This window comes from Myotis brandtii, unplaced genomic scaffold, assembly GCF_000412655.1.
Source record: "Myotis brandtii unplaced genomic scaffold, ASM41265v1 scaffold317, whole genome shotgun sequence".
NCBI classification, from domain to species: Eukaryota; Metazoa; Chordata; class Mammalia; order Chiroptera; family Vespertilionidae; genus Myotis; species Myotis brandtii.
This window is the reverse complement of record NW_005362155.1, coordinates 395,267-414,057: the sequence shown is the minus strand read 5'-3', so window position 1 is coordinate 414,057 and position 18,791 is coordinate 395,267. Positions and strand designations below refer to the sequence as shown.

At 54.8% G+C, this 18,791-nt stretch overlaps 1 protein-coding gene across 1 annotated transcript in view; it reads left to right on the top strand.

The window, feature by feature from the left end:
* Positions 1-18,339, top strand: part of SBK1 (SH3 domain binding kinase 1) — a 60,510-nt gene extending 42,171 nt beyond the window's left edge. Inside the window, exons 2-3 of the mRNA XM_005870335.2 lie at positions 16,147-16,379; positions 17,652-18,339. Coding sequence (XP_005870397.1) covers positions 16,154-16,379; positions 17,652-17,956 — 531 coding nt within the window. The 5' untranslated portion in view covers positions 16,147-16,153 and the 3' untranslated portion in view covers positions 17,957-18,339. The remainder of the gene's footprint in view (positions 1-16,146; positions 16,380-17,651) is intronic.
* The last annotated feature ends 452 nt before the right edge of the window (positions 18,340-18,791 follow it).

Here is an 18,791-nt window from a genome sequence, read left to right as displayed (position 1 = left end):
TGGCCCCCGAGGCCCCTCGCCCTGCAGGTGGGGACGGTACTGTCGCGTGCGCTCTGCCCCCTCCCCGGCGTCGCCATGGAGCCGAGGCTGAAGGACGTCTCTTTGTGTCTCGCTTGGAGGAGCCGCGCCCCCTCCTCCCTTCCCCCACCCCTCACCCTAGCCTTGGGGTTCGGGCCGAGCTCCCCGGCCCCACGGGAGGGGTGATGGCAGAGCACCGTGCGCCACGGAGAGGGGAAAAGAAGGTAGAGTCCCCCCCCGCCCGCACCTTCCCCCCCCCCAAAAAAAACACACACCTGAGAGCCTGGAGCAGTTGGATCCTCGGTCTTTGGAGTATTTGTATCCCCCCACCCCCCATGGCCAGGCTGAGTTCTCAAGTGAAGTCCCTCCTGGGAGAGGATTTGGGGGTGTTCACAGGTCAGGGGACCCCTCGTGTGTGGCCCTAGGGTGATGGCTGGGGCTTGGGGTGTGTGTCTTTGTCTGTGAGAGGGCAGGGAATGGGTGTGTTGGAGAGAATGGGTGGGAATGCCTTCTTTTCTCTGTGACTCCACTGCCCCCCAGCCCGGCCACAGTGGGGGGTCTTCACCCAGGCCACCTGTGCTCCCTGCAGGACAGGGAGGGGGCAAGCCCTTTCCAAAGTGAGGCACTGGTTCTGGGGAGAGAGGGAGGGAGTCTGGATGAAGAAGCCATTTCGGGTCAGGCTCCTTTCTGTCCCCTGGTGCCCCAGGGGCCGCCTTCCTTTCTCCTGACCTGACCTCCAAAACACCCAGGGCCAAACCGATTGGGTCAGCGTGTCCCGGACACCAAAGGGCGTTCTAGGTTATCACGCTAGCTTTCCAGGATGTATACACGGCAGTGCCGCCACCGGGCCCTGCTGCTCATGGGATGATGAGAGGCGGGGGTGCTGTACCCTGACATTCTGACATTCTGAATCAGAAGGGGCTGACTGGTGCCGAGGAAACACTTTGGGGTTTCCACCCGCCTCTCCTCTCTTGCCCTCTACAGGCATGCAGCAATGCTGACGGCAGGACTCTGGGTACAGGTCGCCCCACCAGGAGTTTCTTTGTTCATTTGTTCATACAACAAACTGAATCTAGTGCCTGTGATGCACCAGGCACTGGAGTCGAGGTTCTCTTTCTCACTTCATCCCATCTTCTTTCCTGATCGTCAGACCCCTGGGATGTTCTCAGTTTGCCCAGGCCACACCTGAAGCCCTTGATCCCCATCCTGCTGCAGACTTGGGGTCCCTGAGGCTGCGTGGCCAATTCCTCCTTCCCCCTTTCCAATACCAAGTTCCCCCACCCCATCTGCTGCTGGCATTGACCCAAGGGAGAGGATGTGGTCAGCAGGGGAAAGGGTAGGAGGTGCTTCTGGCCGGATCTCTGGCAGCCCCTCCTGCAAATTCAAGGACAGTTGAGGCAACGCCCCTCAGCACAGGCTGTGGGGGAGCCAGCTGCCCTGAAGACTGGGTGATCTTGGGCAAGCGTGTGACATCTCCCAGAGATGACAGAGTGAGCCACTCACTCACTCTGTAGCTGGAGGGGCGGATGTAGATCGCATTTGGGCCTCAAGAAGCATCCAGGTGTGTCCTCTCTGTCTCTGCAATGATTCCCACAGTGGGTTCCCGGGAGCCTAGAGCCTTGCCATATGACCTACAGGCAGGGGAGTGGAGGGAGAGACTGAAAAGCAGAGATGGGAGTCACTGTGACTAGGGGAAACCGTCAAGAGGTCAGAGGGGCGCGGGAGTAAGATCTCCCCTTCTCACTAACTTGCAGTGGCTCCCTGTTGAGTCTGGACTGAACCGCAGTTAAAGCTCTGTGCAGCGTGGTCCTCAACCGCCTCCCCAGTGTCATCCCCCATTGCTCACTCATCATCCTCTACTTCACCTCTGGCTCATCTCCCTGTCCCCTCCCTCGCTCCCTCCGTCACCTGGTGCTATTCCCCAACTTGAAAAGGCAGCTCTCTGCCTCTACCTCCCCTTTTTATCTGGCCTGGGCTCACAGAGTGGAGAGCTGCATTGGGGCCTTGGAGACAGTAGAATGTGTCCACATGTGCTGTGAGCGTTTGTCTCCACATCTAGACCCTGAGCTCCAGGACATGGGACCAGATCTGTCTTGTCTAGCTCCAGACCCAGCATAATATACAACACATGTGGTAAAATACAGCTTCTAGACACATTTTGATGATCCAAACAGTGTTTTTCCTCATATTTGCATTTGTTGCCAATGCTAAAAAAACACACAAGAATTTCACTTACAAATATTGATTTTTGGATCCTATTGAAAAAGCAGATGATGTGGCGAGCTGAGGCAAGAGCCAAAGAGTGACAGTGCTGACCTTTAGACAGATCACCACACTCCAGCCTGCCCCCGACCCCACCTGGCCTGTTCACTCAATAACATAATAGGCAGCTGGCTCTGCAGGCTTGGGGTGGAGGCCAGAAAGTGTTTGCTCTGTGGGTGACCTTTGCTTGTATGTGTCTTGCACACGGGTATTCTCTACCTCCCCCATGGCCACGTTAGAACATGCACAGAGCAGCACCCCTCTGGGGTCCTAAGGCTGTGATGAAGTGAGCCCGAATTCCCGCCAGAGTATCAGTAGCCTGGCCCACTTTCTCCTCTTTGCCCATCTTGTGCCCCTCCCCTACGCTAGAAGGGTTCAGCCGCCAACAACTTGGTTTAACTGTCTCACTTTCCCAGGAGCAAAAGTTCAAGGTCCGAGGCCCAGGTCTTGCTGAAGATTCTTGGGGGAGGACTACACTCTGGGCTCAGTTTACCCATGCGTCAGAGAGGAATTGGAAGCCATAAGCTTCCTCTTGGTTCTGACTTTCTAGGGCTTGAGACCAAGCTGCTCTAGTTTGAGTCAGGCAGGAGAGATGGGGGGGCTAGATTCAGAAGTCACTCAAAAATATCACATTCCCTAAACATGAGTGAAACCAATGGGCGTTGCCAAGTAGCTGGGCCAGGGGGCAGAGGCCAGCGCTGGGCACCAGGCACTCGGCATGGCCCTGGAAGGGAGTGTGCCGCCTTCCTGGATGAAGGTCTACAGCAGCCCTACGCCGGAGGGACAGCAGAGCACCATAGTTGAGAGCACAGGCTCTAGACCTTGCCTGGGTTTGAATCCCACTTAGCCGCTGTGTGACCTTAGGCAAGTCATTTAACCTCTCTGAGCTTGGTTTAATCCTGTGGAAAACAAGGATAATGCCTACCTCAGGGTCATCAGGGCGAGTGAGTTAAAGCATGCAAAGGGCTTAGGTCCTGGTCCAGCACATGAAAAGTGCTCAGTAACTATTGGCTCTTAGTTAAAGTTGCACTGGCAGGTGGGAGACTACGCCTCGGTAACCACCTTGCTTTTCCTATAGCCTGTCTGGGGAGGCCATAGGGCTTTGGTGTTTGAGAGGCAGGGCTGTGTGGTGCTTTAGAGCAGGGAGGAGTCCAGGTGCAGTGGGCTGGGGTTCAAGCCTGAGGGCCTGTGAGGGCCCTCCCAGTACCTTGGCCCCTGGCTCTGCCGGAGGGTGGCCTGGCCCGGGGCCCTCTTCCTTCCCAGCTCTGCTGTCCAGGTGCTTCGCCTGCCTGGCTTGTCCCCAGGCTTTCTGCCCTAGGCAGCTGGGCCTCAGGCCAGAGCCTGGATCAGCATCCCCAATAGACTCAGGGTTTTCCCCAAACTACCCCCTCCCTCCCCTACTCCTCTGGCCTCAGGAAGCTGTGGCAGTGGGGCCTGGAGGGGCCAGTTAAAGCCCACTCCCCTCTCCTATCCACCCACCTTTCCCAGTCCCCACCGCAGCCTGGCCACAGTCTGGAGGTGGAACAGGTCCAGACTCTCAGGTCAGCCCCCACGCTGGCAGCCAAGTAATATTCGGGTTGGAAGGAAGCAGGGGAGCATTTTTTCACTGTCAGGTACTCCATGCCCAGCACCGGCCATCACTTTCTCACTTAGTGCTGAAAACAGCACTAACCCAGAGGGGATTGGAGCCCAGCTCTGAGCCCCCAGAGGTTTGTGTGAAACTGGCAGCAAACTGCCTGGGTTTGAATCCTACCTCCACCGTGCATTGGCGACATGACCTTGGACAAGGCAGTTGTCTTCTGTGCCTCAGTTTCTCCTGATGTGGAATGGGAATAATAACTGCTTCTATTCCCTAGGGTTGTGGGGAGGATTAAAGAATCCTTTACAGGTAAAGCACGCATAGCAGTGCCGGCTGCTTAACTGTTCTCATTACTTCTGCCACACCCTGCGGGATATGCAAATGAGCTGGTCTGGCCAGGGGAAGTCGCTGCCCACCACACCGGCTCTCCTCCCTTGGCTTTCACAGTCCTGGGAGAGGCAGAGAATGTCCTCAATGCCTCTGGGTATTGGGATGGCCCTGGGGGGCTGGGGTGTGGGCTACACAGAACAGGGTCGCCGTCTCCTCCTGGTCAGGACCCAGCAGAAATCCCCGCCCCAGGGCAGTCCTGCCATAGCAGGGAGATCCTCATGCCTTCCAGCTCCGACCCTGTGTCTCCTGGAGGAGCAGGGGGCCCACATTTAACATGGTTTAGTGGTAAAAAGTACCATCTCTAGATCCTGCTGTGTGACCTTGTGCCAGGTGCTTAACCTCTCTGAGCCTCAGATCCCTCCTCTACAAAAAAGGTGGATGTGCCCTAACCAGTTTGACTCAGTGGATAGAGCGTTGGCCTGCAGACTGAAGGGTCCCAGGTTCGATTCTGGTCAAGGGCATGTACCTTGGTTGCGGGCACATCCCCAGTAGGGGATGTGCAGGAGGCAGCTGATGGATGTTTCTCTCTCATCGATGTTTCTAATTCTCTATTCCACTCCCTTCCTCTCTGTAAAAAATCAATAATATATATATATATTTTTTAAAGGTGGATGGTACTGTACCTACCTTGTAGGGTCACAGTAAGGATTAACTGAATGAATGTGTGTAAAGTGTTATGCATGGCACTGAGTATCCACTAAGGGTTTGCTCTTAATATTAGTTCTCAAAAGCCTTGAGCAGAAGGGAATGTTAATGCTACTTTTTTATTTTATTGATTTGAGAGAGAGAGAAACATCAATCAGTTGCCTCCCGTTCCTGCCCGACTGGGGATCAAACCCACAACCTGACTAGGAATTGAACCTGCCACCTTTTAGTGTATGGGATGACACTCCAACCAACTGAACCACACCGGCCAGGGCAGCCCCACTTTTATAGACTAAAAAAAAAATAGAGGCTCAGGACTGAGGGTCTTTACTCGGGGTTTCCTATCTAGAACTTAGGGAAGATTCTGCCCACTTTTCCCTCATTCACTCACAGTCAACAGGGCAAGACCTGTCAGAAAGACCGAACAGGACCTACCCTGGGCTCCCGCTGCAGTCCCGGGCATATCTGTTGATCAGCTTTCCTGCCCCCACACCTCTGCTCATGTGGGGCCGCTGCAGGTGGGAGCTGCGGATGGAGGACTCTGCACCCGGGACTCAGAAGCCCAGCTTCCCTCACCTCTTTCCTCAGCCTCACTCCAGGGAGAGTGGTGGCGTCATGTCTCCATCTCTCAGGGCCTGGCACACAGATGGCTTCAGGAAGGGCTTGCTCAGGTCCAGAGTTTGGCGTGCATCTCACTCAGAGTGAAAGTCAGGTCCTGGCTCTGACCTCCGAGGCCCGGTGCATTGCCATTCCCTTTTCACCTCTATCCTCACCTCCTGCCCCTACCCCTTACCCACCACCCTGCACCCATGCTGGCCTCCTCGCTGCTCCCCGAGCGCACCAGGCACGGTCCCCACGCCTCTGCCAGGAAGGCTCTCCCACCACAATATCCACATGCGCAGCGTTCCCAGTAGGGCCTTTCCTGACCCCGCGTACAGTTTCATTCCCTACACTGGGCATTTCCTCGCGTCTCCCTTTTCCCCCTCTAAGGTCTCCCTGTCTGACACGCATCTCACCTTCTTTGTTACTGTCTGCCTCCAGGCTAGAATATAAGCTCCTGGAGAGCAGGGCTGTGTGCTTGGCTCATGAATGTATTGCAGATCCGAGAGCAGTGCCAGGCACATTGTAGGTGCTCAACAAATCCGCACTGAGCGTTCTGGAGCCAGGCGTTCTCTCTGAGCCACGTCGAGCTGTGCGACACTGGACACGTCACTTCATCTCCCTTCTCTGAGTCTCGGTTTCCTGAACTGTAAGGCATATACTCTAGTGGGAATAAGATAGTTGTGAAGTTAAGTGAGTCAATATATGTAAAGTGCTTAGACTCTGACTGTTTCATAAATGTTGGCTGTTATTAATACTTAAATCTGTGCCATTATTATCCCTATTCTACTGGTAAGAAAATGGAGGCACAGGGAGAGTAAGTGACTTACCTCAAGCTTCATGGCAAGGAACAGTGGTGACCTGGGTCCACCCAGGAATGCCTGAATCTGGGGTCTGGGCTCCCAAGATAGGCTACATCCCCTGTTCCATCCCTCCATAAGGGCTCAGGGGAGGAGGGAGAGGTGAGGGCTGTGGCTAGGGAAGGGCTCTTCTCTTCAGGGAGCCTCTGCTCCCCCAGCCATCTCTCCAGTGGCCACCACCTGTCCACTGATGGACACCCCGCCAGTGGCGGGTGCCTACCCTGCCCTCCGCCCTCCACTTCTGTTGCTACCACTGAGTTTTGGGCTGCCCACCTCACACAGGCAACAAGGCCCATCCATGCCTCCTCCCACACCCACAGAGGCTGCCACAGGTAGGCTGGGAGTGGTGAGGCTGGGGCTCTCACCACCCCATAGGGCGCCAGCTGCAGTGGACAGCGCCACAGGCTGTTAATCACCACCAAGGATGTGCCCCAGGGGAGGGGCGGGGAGGGAAGGCTGAGAGCAGAGCCAGAAGCCAAGCCTGGTAGGGAGGGCAGTGGGAAGAACTTGTTCCCAGTTTCTATTGCTCAGTCTTGGGACAGTCCCAGTTCTTCCTCTTGGTCTCCTCACCTGGGAAATTTGTGAGCTGGGTCACATGATCTCCAAAGTCCCTTCTGGCTCAAGCATGTTCAAGGGCCACTGGAAAGGTATGGATGGACGTATTGCCATTTATTTAACCAAATCTGCTGATTGACACTTGGGTTGTGTCCAGCCTTTCCAGCCCTGGGGGCCTGGGTTACACTCTGCAGCAGTTCTCCATCCTGGCTGCCTCGCCTCCTCAGGCCTCCCCTGGCCTTGCACTTGGTGCTGGGCCTGTTTGGGTGCTGTCCACGCCTGTGGTGCTGAAGACAATGGGACTAGCTAGCTAGCGGGAGGCCTGGGCTGCAAACCAGAGACCAAGTGCAGAGAAGGAGATAAAGCAGAGGAAGTTCAAGGTTCAATCCCTGGCTCTGACCCTCACTGGCTGAGTGTGACCTTGAGCAAGTTGCTTAACCCCTTTGGGCTTCAGCATCCTTATCTGTAAAATGAAGATTGAATGGCAGCAGCAATGTAAAGCATTGGCATGTTGAGAAAATAGATGATAATTTTACTCTATTATTTTAGAGACAGTAAAGCATAGTGGTTAAACTTTTGACACTGGAGTGGTGATGCCTGGATTTGAATCCTGGCTCTGTTACTGGATAATCTTGATCTTATGCCTCAGTCTCCTCATCTATAAATTGGGATGATTAATAGTCCCCGTGTCAGGATGTCGTGAGGATCAGGTGAGATCCTTTACGTGAAGCAGTTGTCATGTGACAGGCGTTCCCTAAGTACCAGCTGTTATTATCACTTTCCTCCATGTCTGCTGTGCTTGGGGCTGGGGTTAGAGGGAGGCAGCACCTTGTCCTGCAGACTCCCTGGCCTCTAGCCCAGCCCTGCCACTGGCCTTCTATGTGATTTTCAGCAAACCACTGTTCTCTTCTGGCCATCAACCTCCGCATCTGTAAAATGGGGCTAATGACACCTTATGCAGGCCCCTAGGAAAATAGCTATGTTCCTGTAGGATCGCATACAGGAAAGCCAAGATATAAAAAGTTACAACTTCCCAAACACTTAAAGAATTATTCACCCAGCGTTTGTCACGCCCTGACTAAGTGTTAGAAATAGCAAGATGATTAAGGCATGGGGCTTGCTTTCAGGGAGCTCTCGGGTTTCTTGCTGAATTGTTAACCCCCTTCAAGGCTCATTCCGGTGGCACCTCCTCCAGGAAGCCACCCGAATCCCTCCTGCCCGTGCCCTCTGGAAAAGCTGGAGCACTGACCATGGCCTTCCTGGCTGCAGGTTAGCTAAGGCCTATTTTACCTGCCTTCCTGATTGGTAAGCTTACCCCCAGGATCTGATACATCGCTTGGACCTGCTTGCCTCATGTTAGCACCTAAGCAGTGCCTGGGCTCGAGTACGGATGCTCCTCTGCAGTCTCCAAGTTGCAAGTTACATAAACTCAACTCAGACCTGCTTATGGGAAAGGGAAATGTTTTGACTCATGAAACAAACATTCAGGAGTATAACTGGCTATAGACATGCCTGACCCAGGTGCTTAGAGCCACAGTGACCTGGTGGATGGGATGATCCGCTGGTCGGCCAGGTCTGGGTGGAGACAACCCTACTGAACCACAGGGGCCGAGAAAGGCCCTTCCCTGAAGAAAGAAATTGGTGCCAAGCAGGGAAAAACATCACAGGCCCATTCACAAAACCATTGAAGGGGGCCAAGGCGGTGGGTGGGGGGAATCGGGGGCATCTGTAATACTGTCAACAAAAAATAAATTAAAAAAAAAAAAACCACTGAAGTGCGTGAGCTAGGCAAGAGTCAGATCCAATCTGCTCTTCAGAAAATTCATCTGATCGCATGTATAGGAGAGGGGGCTGGAGGGGAGGAACCTGGAGGCAGGCGAGGGGAGAGTGCGGGGGTGTGGGGAGCTGATTCAGACATGCAGGCTAAGGAATGAAGCTGCAGCCTCTGGCTTTACAGGGGAACACAAGTGAAGCAGGCGAGGGCGGGCGGAGGGGTTCCCTGTCCCACTCAGCACCTGAAATCCCATCTGGTAGCTGCTTTTTCACAGGGACTTATTTTAATAATAATATCGACCCAGAGAGGTGACCCACCCAAACAACCATCCACTCAATGGCATCTTTCCAGGTGAGGGCTTTGTTAAGGATACCCCTGGGGGGTGCCTGTGCTTATAGCCCAGGGACCCAGAATCTTAGAATCCCAGAGTGAGAGTAAGAAAGGCCTGACTGATAGCACTTAGTCCGACTTTGCCTTCCACTGATTCCCAGACAGACGCGCACGCAGGGTCTGCCTCCCCGCCGCCCCATTTCCTCCCTGCTGCGACTTCATCTTTGAATTGCTGTCTGCCTGGGTCTGCCTTCAGGGGTCTCGAGGACACAGTATATGGGATCTGAAGCCTGATGGCCCGAGTTCAAATCCCAGCTGTGCTAATAGTTAGCTGTTGGCAAGTTATTTAGCCCGCCTGTATCTCAGTATTCTTTTCTGTAAAATGGGGATAACGGTAGCTAGCTCCTACCTCCTAGACTTGTGATTGTTAATGATTTAATCCATAGTGTTAGCACAGCATCTGGCAAATGGTAAATGCTCAATAAATATTAGCCAGGCGTGGCCGGTTTGGCTCAGTGGTTGAGTGTTGACAGGAGGTCATGGTTCGATTCCTGGTTGGGGCACATGCCCAGGTTGCTGGCTCGATCCCCAGGAGGGGGGCGTGTAGGAGGCAGCCGATCAATGAGTCTCTCATCATTGATGTTTCTATCTCTCTCCCTCTCCTTTCCTCTCTGAAATCAATAAAGATATATAAAAAATAAATATTAGCCAGTATTGTTTTTCTCTCAGGATAAGGACAGGCCCCCTTCTCTTTACAGGCTGCTCGCCTTCCACCTACTCCTGTAACTGCATTCTTACCATTTGGTTGCCAGTGTTGTCACCATCAAGATTACCTTCTCTGGCCACACTCCAGGCAGTCAGACACACTGAGGTCCAAGTCCTACTCTTTTGCTCACTTGCTCCATAAGCCTTGAATTAGGATAATGCTAGCTTCTATAACAAATAGGCCCCCATATCTCAGCAGCCTAACACAATAGAAGTTTACTTCTGGCTCGTGTAAGATGCCGAGTGGGTAATCCTCCCACACCCAGGGACCCAGGCTCTTCCTATCTTGTAGATCCACCATCTTTCAGGGTCTTGGAGTCCTCCGCATCAAGTCAGCATGCAGAAGAGAGAATAGAGAGCCCTGGCCTGTGTGGCTCCATTGGTTGGGCATTGACCTGTGCCCTGAAAGGTTGCTGGTTCGATTCCTAGTCAGGGCCTGTGCCCAGGTTATGGGCTCGATCCTTGGTAAGGGGCATGCTGGAGGCAGCTATTTCGATGTTTCTCTCTAAAAAAATAAATAAATAAAAATGCTTTTTAAAAGAAATGTTGAGAATAAAGACATGAACCATTCTTTTTCTTTTTTAAATATATTTTATTGATTTTTCACAGAGAGGAAGGGAGAGAGAGAGAGAGAGAGAGTCAGAAACATCGATGAGAGAGAAGCATCGATGAGCCGCATCCTGCACATCCCCACTGGGGATGTGCCCGCAACCCAGATACATGCCCCTGACCGGAATCGAACCTGGGACCCTTCAGTCCGCAGGCCAACGCTCCATCCACTGAGCCAAACCAGTCTCGGCACATGAACCATTCTTAAAAGTCCTAGCCTAGCTGTGACACACACATCATTTCTGTTCTCATCTCATCGAGGAAATCAAGTCCAGTGACCACAACTGGACACAAAGCAGGTGAGAGGTGTAGTGCCCACAGCTGCCTGCCAGCAAAGCTCTGTATTATAGGAGACAAAACAGAGTTGGTGGGCAGTTGGCTATCTTTGCTGTAACCATAGTAAGTCAACCTCTTGGGCCCCGTTCTTCATAAAATAAAAATTATTGCTCAATGTGGCCTGGCTGTACAGCTCTATACATTTATTAAAATCATTAAATTGTACACTTTAGGGTAATTTTGTGATATGAAAGTTATACTCAAGCTGGGTGGGTTTTTTGTATGTGTTTTTTTAATCCTCATCCAAGGATATTTTTTCGTTGATTTAGAGAGAGTGAATGTCAGAGAGAAACACACCGATTGGTTGCCTCCTGCATGTGCCTTGAGCAGGGCCCGGGCCGGGGAGGAGCCTGCAGCCAAGGTACGTGCCCTTGACCAGAATCGAACTGGGGACCCTTCGGTCCGCAGGCTGACGCTCTATCCACTGAACCAAACTGGCCAGGGCTGCTCAAGCTGTTTTTAGGAAATAGGAAGTGTGTCGCCCTCCTTCTCAGGATACTTGTGAGGACTTGGTGACGTTTTGCCAAGCTGCACTGTGTGTGCATGAGGGGGCAGGGAATGAAAAGGAGGCCTGAGTGGGGTTATGCATCTGGTGTAGTTTTCATGGGGCACCCAGCTCGAGCCACCTGCCAACAGGAAGTGGTAGTGGTTCCATCTTGCCTCTGGCTTGGGAAACCCTAGCCCGACTCTGCGGCCGTCCCCGCGGGTGGAGGAAGGCCCAGCCCATAGGGCCAGAGCTTTTGTGGTCAGAGCCCAGACTGCTGCCAGGAAGAGGGGCTGACACCCTCCTGCCTTCAGCAGCACAGATGGAAGCCGAGGGCTTCCCTTGGGGCCGGTGAGGACATGCATTGAGGTGCCAGTCATGTGGGCCCCGGGGGCAGCACAGTCAGCTTGAGAGTGGACAGATGCAGTGCCAACTACACCGGTGCGGCCAGCAGCCCCACTGCCTGGGCCAGGCAGCTCGCAGCTGCTCCATAGAGCGGAGGCAGTGACGATGGTGGAGGTAAAACTTGGGGGAAGGTCCCACTGATGCCAGACGAATGCCTCCGGCCTCAGTGCCCCCCGAAGAAAGGAGCTGGTCCCTTCTGCCTAGACTGCTGTGAGGATTAAGGGGGTGATGCATGTGAGCACCTGGACCAGTGCCGGCACCAGTCCGCTGTCCACAGGAGCTGAGTGAGTGTGGGCGCGCCCTTGGCCAGGCTCTGCCCTCTTCCAGGCCTCACTTTCCTCGCCTGGATACTGAGGGGCCAGAGGTGCTCCCGCTTCCTGACTTGGGAGCCCCCCCCAGCACTAGCTGTATGACCTTGGTCAGGTTAGTCTCTGTGCCTCACCCCCCCTCACCCCTAAGAGGGGTAATAATAATGCCCCCTCGTGGAGCAAGGAGGGAGGGAGGTCATCCTTAGAACGGGGCCTGACACGTAGTAAGTACAATTTGAATGTTAGCAGCTGCTGCTGCTGTTGTCATTATTATTTTCTTCATCATCTGGATGTGGAAGCCGAGGCCCAGAGAAGCAGTGTGACTTGCTCAAGGTCACCCAGCTGAAAAGTGATGCACATTAGGGTCAAGGCCAAGGCTGCTGAGCCCCAAGGCCCGTGCAGGTTCCATCACTCCCCACTGCACCTCTGAAGTCACGTGCGCAGTAAGTGGGTCAGAGGCAGTGAGTACCTGGGGGGATGACGCAGCAGCAGGGACCGTGTGTGGATTCATTCCTTGTCTCCTGCTGACACCTTGCAGGGAACAGGCCTGAAGGGACAGGGAGGTGGGCAAGGAAGGCGACCCCCAAAACTGGACCCTAGGAACCAAGGCCATAGATAGAAAGAGTTTAATCTGATGTAGCCCCAGCCCCTCGGGCGCTCAGGCCTATTGATGGGGACAGGCAAGGAACAGCTGAGACACCCCAAGATACCCAGGGTCCTGAGAGAGACATACCCTGTCTGAATCCTGGGGTCCGAAGAGACAGGAATGGGAATGGGGCAGGAGGGAAGGCTTCTTGGAGGAGTGGAACCTGAGCATACTGAGACCCAGGAGCTGGCGGGGGGAGAGGGGGTAAGGCGGGGGGTGAAGGCAGGTAGCAGGAATGTGGAAGAGGCTGCAGAGAGACATTCAAGCTGGAGAGAGGCGGCGCAGGGCAGTGGTCAGCATGAACTGAACCTGGGGTGAGGGGGCAAATGGTGGGGCTAAAATCCACTCTGTGGCTGTGCCCCTGACCCAGCCTGGTGCCCACCCAGGGCAACTCTGAGGCCAGAGTAGCCGGGAGGAGCCAGGCACCAGCAGACCCTGCAGGAGGGAGCAAAGAAGGGCTCCTAGCACCTTGCAGCTGCCCGTCAAGCTCCCCAGTGATGTGGACGCAGCCCGAAGTGGGAGCATTGCACACGTGTGAACATGTGCCTGCACACGGGCCCACCCACCTCAGCAGCCCTGGGGGGTCCACACAGTTCAGGAGAAGTGGGTCAGCCCAGTGGGTCTCCCTAGTGGGCAGCAGAGGGCGTGTGCTCATCAGCACCCCTGGGGAGAGCCCCACACTCCACAGAAGGCGGCCTCACTGTTCCCGCTGCATCAGAGCCAGCGACTCGCTGTCCCCCGGATCCTCCACCAGGCGGGGTGGATGTTGACAGGGGGGTGAGAGAGCTGACCCCTTCCAGCCCTGAAACCAGGGAAGACTATGGTGGGAGATAGCGCCCACATTAGCCCAGCTCCCACTGCAGTCTCTGCCCCAACACCATCTGGTGACTGCAGACAGAGGGCCCGGTGCTATCCAGCCAGGCGCTGGGATTGCAGAGACATGGTGACGGTGTATGGCCGGGTCGGGTTCACCACACTGAGGGGGGTAGAGGGAGGGGACAGGATTGGGTCTCTGGGGGCCTGCCACCATCCCCCCCTCTGGGGGTCTGACATGGGCTAGAGACACTGAGGGCATTCATGTGGCATTTCAGATGGACTCCTGGCATATGTTCAGGCTGAGAAGTAGGAGAGGAAAAGCAGTGGGCAGGGGAAGCTTCTATTGGAACAGGCTTATTCATGAATGGAGGAGGGGGGGCTGGATAGGGGGGCAGGATCCTGAGGAGGAAGGGTGGGAGCCAACTGAGGAGGGAGGAGGGCCCCCAGCTCCCAGCCAGCTGGGAGACTGCAGATGGGGCTGGGTGGGAGGCCAGGAAGTTCCCTCCTGATGTTCCTCCTCCCTGTGAAGTGGGAGGCTGGGTCGTGCAGAGGGAAGGGGAAAGCAGAAGAGGGTTTGGGTCTAGGAGAGCGGCGGAGCCAGGGTGAGGATGCCCGGCTCACGGAGAACTCGCCCTGCTCCCAGCCTCTGGTCGAGCGCAGCCAGAGAGAATGTAGATTCTACTGAACCCGCACACCTCACACAGAGAGCACTCTGTGGGCCAGACACCAAGCACTTCACGGCTGTTAACTCCTTGATCCTCACAACAGCCCGGAGGGAGAAGGGACTCATCCTCCTTATAGATGGAACTGAGGCACAGAGAGATGAAGTCACTTGCCCAAGGCCAACCAGCTAGCGAGTGACAGAGCTGGGGTTCAAAGCCAGCCGTCTGGCTCCAAGTCTGTGCTTTCTCTCAGCCATGGGTGGTCTTGCAAAGGGTGGCTGTGAGGGTGTTGGGTGGCACACCTGGGATGGAGGTCGGGGGGCGTGTGGGGAGCAGAGGAGGCTCCAAAGAGGCAGGCTCCTGTCAGCACCGAGAGTGCAGTGCCGGCCGCTCCTGCTGCTGCACATCCAGCTCCCCAGTCTAGTCCTCCCCCCATCAGACAAGAAATGCAGGCCCAGAAGGATCCACTGTCACCCAGGCCTGGACTCCCCACTGCAGCTCTCGGCCCCCAACACCATCTGGAGACAACCTGTACCTCTGGGGCAGGGGTCCTCAAACTTTTTAAACAGGGGGCCAGTTCACTGTCCCTCAGACCGTTGGAGGGCCGGACTATAGTTTAAAAAAAAACTATGAACAAATTCCTATGCACACTGCACATATCTTATTTTGAAGTAAAAAAACAAAACGGGAACAAATACAATATTTGTATTTGCATGTGGCCCGCGGGCCATAGTTTGAGGACCCCTGCTCTAGTGGGTGGGCGTGTCCAGCCTTGTGGACACTGAAGGGGTCAGTGGGAGGCGGGGAGGGCGGGTCTGTGGGACAGGCGCTCTGTCCTCGTGTCTGGGGCCCAGGCAGGGTCCTGGTACTCCAGCTGTGGCTCTGTGTACCTCAGCTGGCTGTGCTGTCATCTGTGGTGGCGGAGGGATTATAAGCTGTGGTGGGTGTGTGGCCATATCTGCACCATCTGCCAGAGTGTTCTGAGACTGTGGCTGGCGTATTTGATAACATGACCTCTGCCCTCAGACCTGGCCTTCCCCACTCCTGCCTTATTTTTGTCTACAGCCCATAGCCCCTTTTCTCGTAATATATACTTCATCTGTTCACCAGGTGTATTACCCATCTCCCGGAAGGTAAGTCCCACGAGGCAGGATTCTTACCTGTGTCCAGTGCAGTGTCCCCAGGGCTCTGTGGCACCGGCTGAGGGCAGGTGCTGATCAGCACTGTGAATGGGACCACTTCTGTGAACTCCGTCCCTGGCGTGCCTTCCTCTCTCTCTCTTTCTCTTTTACTATTTATTTGATGCTGAATTTATTGCGGGGCCGGAAGCTTTTGTTCCTTCCATTCCTTCTGGGACATCTTTTTCTCCTGTGCACTCCTCCTCCACTGGTGTAGGAACCGCCTGCCCTTTCTCGGCAGGGTCCTCTCAGTGTGGCAGGGAGAGCTCATGCGGGTTAACCCGCCGTGAGCTCTGTACGTTCTGCCCGCATCTTGGCGGCTTTGTTCACCTGGATGTGCTCGATGACCAGATAATCTACATCTGAACCCTTGCGCTCTGCATTACTCTCTGCATTTTTAAGCACATGCAGCAAAAATTCAGGACTCCGTTTTGGCCACCGGCCCCCCGTCCAGCCCCACTGTTTGGCCTGGGCACACCTACCAGCTCCATCATTGTAACGACGAATGGCACACATTGCTTCTGTAGAGTGAACATGAAGATTTGAACCTCTTGATTTGCATGATTTTGTGGGGTTTTCTGGGTCAGCTGAATAGCAAACCACTTTTGGAGGTCACCTCCAGCTGCTCTGAGGAAGAGTTATGGCATGTCTTTGTGTCAGTACCATCCCTGACACTGGGTCTGGATGACAGCAGGAGACAAATAGGCTGGCAGTACCCAAGTGGGGGCCGGGGCAGTGACTGTCTCTGGGGGGTGCCAGCTCAGCTGGTCCGGAAGCGTTGGGGAAGATAATGCAGCAAAGGTGCTTGTTGCCCATTGTGGTCATCCTGGGCCTGGCATCTGGCCTCCAGGGGTTCTAGGTGCTGGGGAAGGAAAAGGTAGGTGGGGAATGGGGCCTGACCTGATGCCACACCCCCCACAACAGGGAGAAGATGAGCGTGGGCTGCCCAGAGCCCGAGCCACCCCGCGCTCTGCCCTGCTGTGGGCCAGGGACGGCCCTTGGGCTGGGGGCAGGCGTGCCCCTCCTCACTGAAGACATGCAGGCCCTGACCCTCCGCACCCTGGCTGCTAGCGATGTCACCAAGCACTACGAACTGGTGCGGGAGCTGGGTAAAGGCACCTATGGGAAGGTTGACCTGGTGGCCCACAAGGGCACAGGTGAGTATCTGTAAGGCGGCTGGTTTCATGCTTGGGTGGGGACTTAGCTGGGGCTCTCAGGTGCTCTCTGCAGGGGCCAGGAGGCTAGCAGGGAGGAGAGGCAGTGGTCCAGGTGAAGAGGATGCAGTCTGAGTGGCCCGGGGAGGAGAGGAACAGGCAGATGGGACAAAGGAATCTGGAGATGACTTTGGGACAGCCAAGAGGATGCACCCCAGGACATCTGGAGCTCAGGAGGAGGTCAAGGTCAGGACTGGTGGTGGTGTTGGGCGAATCACCAGCATATCAGTGATAGCTGACCCCAGGGAGATGGACAGACTGTGGGTCCTCCAGAACAGGGTACCTGCTTTGAGGAGGGTGGGCGATGACCCTGTGAGGACAGTGTGGCAAGCTCCATTCCTCAGAGAGTTTCAGTCAAGGTCATGCAGAGGGTTTGAGCTAGGATGAGGCCCCAGTCCTCAGGCCCAGAGCCTTCTCACTTAACCACAGAACTTGCTGCCTTCCCCACTCTGTAGGCTCACAGCAGTGCCCACTCAGTCGCAGATGGGGTCTGCATGAGCTCCCACATTTGCACACACCTGGGGCAGGGGCTCTATGCCGACTGAAGGCAACAGGAAGATCACTGGACATGAGATCACCTGAGCTTTGCCACCTGCTTGCTGTGTGACCTTAGGCATGTGACTTAACCTCTCTGTGCCTAGGTTTCATCCTCTGTAAAATGGGGTAGCATTAGTGCCCAGCTCATAGGATCACTGTGAGGAGTCAGTTGTGAATGTGAATTGCTGAAGGCAAGGCAAGTGCTCTGTGGATACACAGGTGCCTGCCCAAGCACACAGTCAGAGATACTAGTATGTGCCTTGCAGGCCCTCACCTCCCTGTGTTTAATTCCTTCTCATTCATTCATCCATTAAACAAACATTTGTTGAGCACCTACTATGCACCAGACTCCTGTAGGCACTGGAGATATAGCAATAAACAAAACAAAGGTCCCTGCTCTTGGGAAGTTGTGTTCTTGTTGGGGTAGACAAATGCGCTAAGTAGGTCTAGTATGTCAGGAGGAAAATGAAAGGGTGGGGCAGCTGCAGGCTGGGTGCAGAGGATCCAGCTCGAGCCCTGACTTGCTGCACGGCCTTTGGCAAGTGCTTTCCCTTCGCTGGGTCTGCCCTCTGGGACCCCACTGTGCCTTGTGCCTGGGACAGGCTGTGCAGACAGGCATGGGTGGTGTCAAGTGCAGGAGGGCAGGAGCGGGGGCCTTCACCACTGTTGCCCTGCCAGGCATGAAAATGGCGCTGAAATTTGTGAACAAGAGCAAAACCAAGCTGAAGAACTTCCTGCGGGAGGTGAGCATCACCAACAGCCTCTCCTCCAGCCCCTTCATTATCAAGGTCTTTGACGTGGTGTTTGAGACCGAGGACTGCTACGTCTTTGCCCAGGAGTATGCGCCTGCTGGGGACCTGTTCGACATCATTCCTCCGCAGGTACTTGGGGCGGTGGCTGAGGGAGGGGAGCTGGTCTCCAGGGCCCCAGAGTGTGGGTTGGGAGGAGTCAGGCCACTCATTTACTCCATGAGTATTTACTGAGCCACTGCTGGGAGGGCAGGGGATTCACAGTGAACAAGACCAAGGTCCTGTCCTGGTCCTCGTCGGGGACACAGACACTTGGCAATAAGCCAGATGACAGACTGAGATGAGCACTGGAAGGAGCAGCTAGAGTGATGGATGAAGGCCAATGGCAGCGGCCTCTGCAGCTGCAAAGGACCAGGTGGAGGCACCGAAGGGGAGGCCGCAGAGGCTCCCCAGAGAAGCTGCGGAGTGGGGAAGCAGGAGGGTTCCCGGCACCCGGCTTTGCTGCTGGCCGTGCCAGGTTTGAATCTGCTCTGCCGCCTACTGATCAGTAACTAGGTCAGTGGTTCTCAACCTTCCTAATGCCTCGACCCTTTAATACAGTTCCTCATGTTGTGGTGACCCCCAACCATAAAATTATTTTCCTTGCTACTTCATAACTGTAATTTTGCTACTGTTATGAATTGTAATGTAAATATCTGATATACAGGATGTATTTTCATTGTTACAAATTGAACATAATTAAAGCATAGTGATGAATCACAAAAACAATATGTAATTATATGTGTTTTCCGATGGTCTTGGGCGACCCCTGTGAAAGGGTCGTTCGACCCCCAAAGGGGTCGCGACCCACAGGTTGAGAACCGCTGGACTAGGTCTCTCCCAGCCTCAGGGTCCCTACAAGAGAAATGGGCGTAATAGGAGCCCCTGTGGAGTTGGTGAGACAGGACAGATAGGGTGCTTCACACAGCAGGTGGCCCGTGGTAGGTGCTCAGTACCGCCTGTCGCTGCAGTTACTGGGAAAGGGCCAGACAGGGACTGGAGACGCCCTGGTCGGTGCGGGAGAGCGGCT